Genomic DNA, 8,934 nt, shown 5'->3' on the forward strand with positions numbered 1-8,934 from the left:
ACACACACACACACACACACACACACACACACACACACACACACACAGTTCTTTCTGTGTCGTTCCAGCTACTGGAATCCTGTGCTCCTTTCCTTTCACTCGGGGCTGGTCAGCCACTTTTTTTTCTATCCACCCTACGTGATAGGGGCCAGACTGTTACTTCTCTTTTATAGTTCATAAAATCAGTTCCACCTAAGCTCTGATATACAGACATCTGCCAGGCAGAAGGGCAAAGGAGTGTTAGCACAGCTACAAGCAGTAATTTCACCTTCAGCTTCTCCTTCGCTAGAATTTTAGAATAAGCGTTTTAAATAATGCTTTTTTTTTTTTTTTTTTTTTTGAGACAGGGTCTCATCGTGTAAATGAGGCCCATCTTGAACTCACAGAGATTCAACTGCCACTGCCCCCGAGTGCTGGATTAAGGCGCAGGCCCCCACCTCTGCAGCTCATTCGTGCTCAGCGCTCAGTCTACAGAGAAGAGGTGGAGACACCTGGTGGCAACTAGAGGACGTGCACTGTAAAGCTGCAAGGATTCCCCCCACCCCCAGCCCCGGGGCTCAGGCCTTACCTAGAGGTGGGTCAGGGCCTCTGGCAGGAGGCAGGAAGTGCTGGCTAAAAACATGCTGGTCTCAGCTGGGTTTGTGGCAGTGAACCTGAATTCTGCACACAGATGTGTACAAGGATGGCCACCCAGTGGGTGATCTCAGATACAAAGACATCCCTTTGTTAGAAAGACATTTTCTCACTGCCCTATACTTTAAATAAGGGACATTTCTTGCATCTAAAGAAAATCCATTGCATTGTCTTTTACACTTCAAAATTAAAGACATTTCTTTTTCAAGATCGTTTGTTTCACTTATTGAATTAATGGCTGCAAGTAACATCTTTAACATTACGATGTTAAAGGATGGCAAATACATATTTCTATATACATATAAATTCCTGCCTCAGCCTCCTGTGCCAAGATCACAGGAATACATCTCACATTCGCAGTGCTGTAAGACAACTCAGTGCTAAGGCAACTGCTGCTGACCTTTCTCTCCTCCAGATGTTCATCAAGTGGCTATACCATACCCAGTGGTGTCGCAGCAGATCTGTAAAACTCAGCTCTGCCACTACAAGTGAGGGGAGGGGGTGAACACACAGAAAGCAATTTAGAGGAAATGCAGAGCTCCTGTAAGTAGCACAACATAGTCATCCTTGATGATTTCGGCTACTATACTAGGATGAGGGCAAGGATGAGGGAAGACGGGGAGTGGGCAGTGGAAGGGGCTGCACTCTGGGACCTTCTGGTCGAAGCTCACCTCCCCCAAGTGGTCTTTATGGTTACTAATCTGACATCGATATGGGCAGTGAACGAGAAAGAAGCGACAGGGAACATGGGACAAGTATTGAAGAGATAGGACCGGGGGTTCAGTAAGACACGATCTGAAATAGATCTGAAGCTCGGGCTGCTTAAGGATGAAAACAGGCCAGCCAGGGATCGTTTTGGAGAGAGGCTTAGTTCAGTTTTATCCATGTGCAATGAGAAAAAGCAGAGCAGGGACAGTCAGGTTTACATGGCCAACAGGAGGCCAGGGCAGGGTACTTAGGAACAGGGTTCTGCAGACAGAAAGATGGAGGCCAGAGCTGAGATTAAATTGCTTCCACCAGCCAAGGAAAGGTCCAAGAAGATGACCCACCCACCACACTGTGCAAGGACAGCAGGGGCTCAGGAGGCCCAAGGCCGGTGTCCCAGCACCCCTTGAAAAACAAGGGACATTTGGCCACAGGTGAGGACTGAGGTGGACAGGAGGACAGCCTGCAGGAGGACAGTGTGGTGGAGAGGTGCCCTTTGGGACACGACTGCAGTGGAGACGGAAAACCACAGAGCAAATGGACAGGAAGAGTGTGGGATGAGCAAAGTCAACAGAGGCGCAGGTACCCTTCTAAGAAGGTTCAAGGAGAACAGCGAACAGGGCTGCCCCGGGGGTGCCAGGTCAAGGAGTCGGCTGCCAAGAGCAAGGGGTGGGGGTGGGGGGGAGAAGAGGAGGAAAGAACAGGGTAAGATGGAGAGATGGGGGAGGGGAAAAGGGGAAGGGGGCTATTTCCTCACACACCCACAGATTCTTTTCTCTAAGATACTTAGGAGAAATCAAATGAAAAACAAGCAAAGACAGAGTTTACATTAGAAAAGAGGGAACTGGGGAATGTGTGCCCTCCAGCTTCTCATTTAAAACTAAGTAAAGTATTCAAATTCAGGGTAGTCAGGGACTGGGCCTAAAGGAGCAGGAGGCTTACTGACAGGGGCTGGTCTCCAGGCTGTCACTGCCTATCAGGCAGGAAGGCGGCTGGAGGGCTGCAAGGAGCCAGGCGGGTAGGTGATTCTCAAGTGCTAATCAAATGAGTAGCCAAGAAAGGCAGGGGACATTTGGGGTAGCAAGGGAGTGGGGTGGGCACCTAGATCCTGGGAGAGGCAGAGACCAGAAGTCTGGATGAAGCAAAGACAGCACTCAGTGGGAAGAGGGACCCAGCGTCAGGAGGGCTACAGCCGTTAGATTATTATCAACCGCTTTAGTTACCTGGTCTGATGGACAAACAACATCTTAAAGTAATTGGAGAATGAAGCGAGAACTGATTTGTGTGCCTTGAAGTACACATCGCCGATTGCAACCGTGCAGTCACACAGGAAACCAAACTCTCGCTGAGCGTTTAACTGCTGCAGTAGAATAAGTCCATGGTTGGTCAAATCCATTTTTTAAAAAATCTGCAAAGTAAACAATTTTATTTTTAAGAAGGGTGTTCCACAAATAAGAATGTGTCCTAACGTCACAGCTAACGTCATCAAGGCTAACGTGTCAGGCATGGGTAAACATGGTACATACATCAACTCATTTAATTTAACCTTCTCAAATCCTTGGAATAGAACCTGCCAGGACTCAGGTTTTCAGATGACATCATCTAGTTACTTGCTGACACCGGGGAATGAACCCTGGTACTCTACCTCCAAGCATCAGTCCTAAAGAGACAGTGTGCACCAGCTAGTCCTTTAAGTCCCCAATGCAAACCCTAAGATTCACAAGAATTCAACCTTCTGCTGAGACTCCTCCTCCAATGCAGCCAGAGCCACAAGGGCTTGCATACCCATTAGCAAAGGAGCTGACCTCCCTTTTGTGGAGAAGGAAATGCATTTTGAGACTTGTAAGAAGCTGCCCCAGGCCTTCCACTAAGGAAGGTAAAGGAGTCAAAATTTAAATTTGAATGCACCTACTTCAAATTCTGTGCTTTGCATTATACAGTCGCCCTCCCAACACCCCGGGACTCAGTCTGTTTACTATGGGAGGTTGCTGGAATTTGCCGGCTCCTGGCTCCGGCAATCCCAAAACGGCTCCTTTCCCACAAGCACACCAGGAAGCCCACTGCAGGGCTGGGTTAGCACTGCTTTCTCCAAGACTGGGAGAAAGGCTAAGAAGTGTGCTCTTTCCCTCCAGCTGCACCCAGGGTGCCAGGTAGAAAACAAGATGGAAATAAAAGTTTATAGCCAGGAAAAGAAGCAAACCTGTAACGGACAGAATCCAAGGAATTTATACAAAAGCTTCCATAAATGAATTTGGAAAAGGTGTAAAATGTATCAAAAAACAAGATCCCCAAGCCCTAACTAATTATAATGTCATACACTAGCAACGGACATGGAAATGAAAAACAGTATCATCACATTCCAAATACAGAACACACAGGTAAGCCTAACAAAGTGTATAGATTCATATGTGGAAAAGTACAAACTGTTAAATCCCAAACCCTTGGCCAACTCTCTGTACAGACAAGATTGTTTGAAAATGTGTGGCAAGGCAAAGGAGGTAGAGCGAAAGTCTTTAGAAAAGATCCACCAGATGGGGAGTCAGGCCCTCTACTCAACCCCAGATGTGGGAGTGGCATGGGACTGGAGCCGGTACTCAGAGTCAGACATGACTTCACAGAGCCTGGAGCTGGAGCTGGCCTAGCGAGACGCAGGGTGGACGTGTGACAAGGACTGCATACATAACCCAGCAGAGAAAGCTGGGTGAGCTGGGAAAGGCGAGAAAGAGAACAAGACCCTTGACTAAACCACACTTTCATACACAGACCCAATAAAGTCTATCATGGCCTTAAGTACAAAGTACAAAACTCTAAGGATTTTAGAAAAAAAAAAAAAATCGCTTGGGTGATCTATAAAAGGCAAAAGTGGCAAGTCAGACTTACTGAGATTATGATGCTGGTTCCTAAGCGGCCCTGCCAAGAGGATGGACAGGCAGCTACCGGTGGACACACTGGAAACTTCACAATTCCTCTGAGGGCCAAAGTAAAGAGAGAACTCTGAAACTCAACAGTTCCAAACTGGGAAGTGGACGTACTTGAAGAGGCCAGCAGAGGGAAAGCTGTACGGTGAGTGGGCAGACAGTACGCAGCACTGCCAGCCTCCTGGGAATGACGGAAACAGCGTCTGCACAAACCCATGGGATGAGGGCTGAAACCATCCATGGCGCATCAGGGCTGGTGAGGCTGCAGGGAAGCTGGCTCATGCTGCTGGCGTGAACATGAGATGGCGCAGATGGCTAGCCCAATGGCTACTCTGAAACATTATTCAAGAAATGAAATGCGCCTTCACACTAACTGTACATTAATGTCTGCAGTGATGTTACCGGAAACAACCGGCTGTTCTTGAGTTGTTGGGTAATCAGGCTGCAGCATGAATCACTCTGTCGCTGAACCGATGGACCACAGCTGGCTTGGTGGCAAACATGCTAATCCCAACACTCAAAAGGCCGAGGACTTAGAAGTGTGAGGCTAGCCTGGGCTACACTGAGACTGTCTACAGGACAAAACCAAAACAAAATGAATCACTGTAGACAGAAGAGTGAATTACTAAGTGGAAATGGCAAACCACAATGTTTTACACTGCCTGAGTCCTGTAATAGACTATCCAGGACATTTAGAGAAATGGAAAAAAGACTTGCAGTAGTAAGGTGAGGGGAAGCAGGTAGGGAACCTGGGAAACCGGGGTGACAGCAGTGTCCCCCAGAAGCCATGTGTCAGTGCTTTAGTGGGCATACGGTACAGCCCAGCCCATACAGCGTCTCCTAACTGAACGTGAAGGGCATGAAGAACTGGCAACAGCAAAGCGTTTCTCAACACACGGCAGCCCAAGACATGGGGCAGATCTGAGGTGTCACATGGCTTCACCGCAGCTGTGTTCGGCATCACAGTGTGAGCACGGCACATGGCAGACGGGAGGCCTAGCACGCAGCTGCACTATAGACTGCAGTGGCTTCACCAAGGGAAACCTCATTTAGTGCTTTCCTGTCGCCACACCTTCTTCTAAGTACCAGGTTACTGTACCTCTGGATTGTTATTACACTTTAGAATGCAAGATTGTAAAAAAGCAAAACAAAACAAAAATCCTGCTGTTTGAGTGGCTGAGTTAAGTTTCATTTAAAAAAAAAATTCACCACATAAATCTACCTTGAGATTATGATAAAACTTCCAATAATTTTTGAAATGGCCCTTCACAGGTATACTTCGCCATTCTTTGCTATGCAGTTATGTGAAGTGGCATTCTCAGCACTGGTAATTATAAAGTTGAAATACTGATGAATGCTGAAAAGCATGGACGATGCTCTGCCTCCTCCAGCATCAAAGGTCAAAGTACCCACTTCTTCCTGTCCCTGACAGCGGCTGTTGCTTACGGAGAGTTCACGAGGAGAACCCCTTTTACACTACTGTTTTAGTTCCCATTAGTAAGTTATTGGAGATATGGCTACTCACATTTTAAGGCAAGGAAATGGCAAAAGAGTGGAGGTAGCTTGCTCAGACCGCAAAAAAGTAATTTTGAGAAGTAGGATCAACCAGGCTTCACTGGATTTTGTTTGATTTTAAGAAACATTTTTAAATGTGTGGCCTAGGCTGGCTTGGACGCATGTTCCTCCTACCTCAGTCTGTTAAGCACTGGCATTACTATCTGGTTTAAATTAACAAGAGATACTATTTTTTAGTAATTTTAAATATATATCCTTGTTATAAAAGATTGAAATAGTACGGGCATACAGATATGTGTGATGCCCCCATGATATATTGGTGCATGCTCTCTCTCTCTCTCTCTCTCTCTCTCTCTCTCTCTCTCATGCTTGGGAGAACATCTGGGGCTTGGCACATGCTAGAAGGTGAACGTTCTGCTCTGAGCCACACCACCCAAGATCTCACTACTACGTTTTGAGGAATCTTTGCTAATAACCTTTTTCACTTCCTATGACACGAGTGATATTTAATGATTTGAGGCATCTATTAACTGTCTATTTCTGTTTAATCTGGTGTCTCTTCATGAACTTTATCCATCCCTTTACTCCTTTTTTAAAATCATACATCAGGCTGGGGTTGGACAGACAGAGCTCTCCTGCTGTCGCCTCTGCTTCTCAAGGGTTGGGATTAGAGGTATGAGCCACTGTGCCTTCCATTCTACTCTGATTTAGAAACTGCTAAAGTTACACCACTGACTCTGTGCCTGTATATGTGCAGGACACAGCACTATGTGCAGGGGGCAGGGGAACTTGCAGGGGTCACTCCTCTCCGTGCGGGCTTTGGAGGGTCGAACTCAGGTCAGCTGGCTTGGTGGTCAAGTAAGTGCCTTTATCCACAGAACCATTTCACAGTTCTAGGTGGTTTTTCTCTCGATCTCTGAGTGTGAGGCCAGCCTGATCTACAGAGTGAGTTCCAGGACAGCCAGGCTACACAGAGAAATCCTGCACCCAAAAATTGATTTATAAAAGCCACTGTGCATATGGAAAATGAGCTGTGTGTCAGGATACTAGCACTTCCCAGATTTTGTTTTAGTCTTGTTGTAGACAGCTATTTTGGTGCTGCTGGTGACTGAATCCGGGGCATTGCATGGAGAAAGCAAAGGCTCTCTACCACAGGGCTGCGCCTAGCTTTAATCTTTCGGACACTTATTTTTCCTGTCTCAGTGCGTCATAGTTATCAGTGTTCAGTGGGAGGACTTGGTTTTGCATTAATGGATATACTAAGTATCATTCCCTTAAATAGAGCAGACTGGGTGGCTCTGTCTTTGCATAACTAACATTGAGTCTTTTATTCAACCTGTGAGAATGAAGCCATGGTGAAATTGCTAAATATTTCCTTTTAAAGGGAGTCTACAAGTTATTTTAAGATCAATTTAGGAACACATCTTAGATCAGGAATCACACTGAGCATGAGTATTCAAAATATAAAGATGACAAATGTCCTCTCAGAAATGTGGGAGAAATTGAGTAAACGCACAAAACAGGCCACAGGCCACACAGGCTGGATATACTCATCAGTCAGACCTTTCTGTTTGGGAGACTAAAATATTTTTCTCAGACAGATAGTAAAAACAAAACACCTGGAATATTCTACAGGGAGTTGGCCTGGGATAAGTGTGAGAGGCGGCAGAAGGCTCTAGGATCTCAAAGGGTGTTTTTTTTTTTTGCGGGGGGGGCATGGGACAGAAGGGCCTTTCTCTGCTGCACCCCTTTCCCCCCAGGCACCAATATTAGTTCCATGATGCATAACTGACACAAATGATACCTAGCCCTGTGGCTGAGAAGGCCACCCCTTCTTCAGAGATCGGCCTGTCATCAAAAGCTCCCCCACCATACCCAGCCCCTGCCCTCCATATCCAAAATGGCTTACAAGGAATGCCAGGCCTGGAGGTGTTGAGAGACCGTTCCCGGCAGTGTGGACTTCTGGGGGCCTCCCTTCTTCCTCTGGACAAGCCTCTGCGTCGCACCCTCTGACACCGCTCTGAAGCTAGGCCCACTGCAGCATCCCTGTGGCAGGGTCCCTGCGGGGGTGCATTCCCTTCTACCCTAGGCTTCTTGGGAACTTTAAAGCAAACATGTGTAACAGCGAGCACAGTGGGAACCTGGAGCACAGGCCTGTGCAGAACTCCCATGCTCCTTCCACCCCATGACCAGCCCACTCTCGCTCTCCTGTGCGGCCCTTCCACCCTCACTAGTGTGACCTTCTCATCAGCTCTGCTCTCCTTGCCCACTCACCACCTAACAATGGTCCCTCCAGAGGGCAAACATGATGGTGCTCTCTCCATGAGCCCCTCAGGCCGCACAGGGACTTCTGAGCTGATCCAGACTCTCTGCATACTTACTACAAAATAAACCTGGACATGTGAGGGTCCAAAGGCATAGACGAATCACAACCCTGCAAGGACAGGGGTTTTCCTATGCAAATACATAGAAAGGACACAATCCTAGCACCTGCTAGGGCAGGGACAAGTGGCACACCAGTCACCAGATCAGTGGTTCTCAACCTGTGGGTCATGACCCCTTTGGACACTTTCACTTTCAACCGGGAGACCATCAGAAACACAGATATTTACATTACAATTCGTAACAGTTATGATGTAGCAATGAAATAATTTTATGGTTGGGGCCAGCACAACATGAGGAACTATGTTAAAGGGTCGCAGTGTTAGGAAGGCTGAGAGCTAAGGCACTAGATGGAAAGTGATCTTATTTCCATTTTCTTTTCTTTCTTTTTTTTGAGATAGGGTCTCATGTGACTTAGATTGGCCTTGGATTCTTAAGAGCTTGGATTATAGGTGTGCACCACCATGCCTGGCTATGAAAAGTAAATTTTCTAATAAAAACAAGGCATAACAAATAATATACTTTCATAGCTGGGTGCGGTGGTGCATGCCTTTAAGTCCAGTACTCTGGTGGCAAAGGTAAGCTGATCTCTGTATGTTCGAGGCTAACTTGGTCTAAAAATCTAGTCCAAGACAACCAGGTCTACACAGAGAAACCCAACCCAACCCAAACCAAAGAAACAAAACAAAACAAACCTCCCAAACCAAACCAGCCAAATAATGTATTTTCTTTTCTTCTTTCTTTCTTTCTTTCTTTCTTTCTTTCTTTCTTTCTTTCTTTC

At 46.7% G+C, this 8,934-nt stretch overlaps 1 protein-coding gene across 2 annotated transcripts in view; it reads right to left on the reverse strand.

The window, feature by feature from the left end:
• The window catches only part of Zbtb2 (zinc finger and BTB domain containing 2), a 21,311-nt gene that overhangs the window by 4,668 nt on the left and 7,709 nt on the right, over positions 1-8,934 (reverse strand). Inside the window, exons 1-2 of one of the 2 annotated variants that reach the window (XM_055616201.1) lie at positions 4,219-4,294; positions 2,562-2,746 (exon numbers count right to left, since the gene is read on the reverse strand). In XM_055616201.1, coding sequence (XP_055472176.1) covers positions 2,562-2,734 — 173 coding nt within the window. In that variant the 5' untranslated portion in view covers positions 2,735-2,746; positions 4,219-4,294. Of the gene's footprint in view, positions 1-2,561; positions 2,747-4,218; positions 4,295-8,934 lie in introns of those variants that run through there. The other variant, XM_055616200.1, reaches the window with a different exon arrangement.

Source organism: Psammomys obesus, unplaced genomic scaffold (genome assembly GCF_907164565.1).
Source record: "Psammomys obesus unplaced genomic scaffold, mPsaObe1.curated_primary_1811, whole genome shotgun sequence".
NCBI classification, from domain to species: domain Eukaryota; kingdom Metazoa; phylum Chordata; class Mammalia; order Rodentia; family Muridae; genus Psammomys; species Psammomys obesus.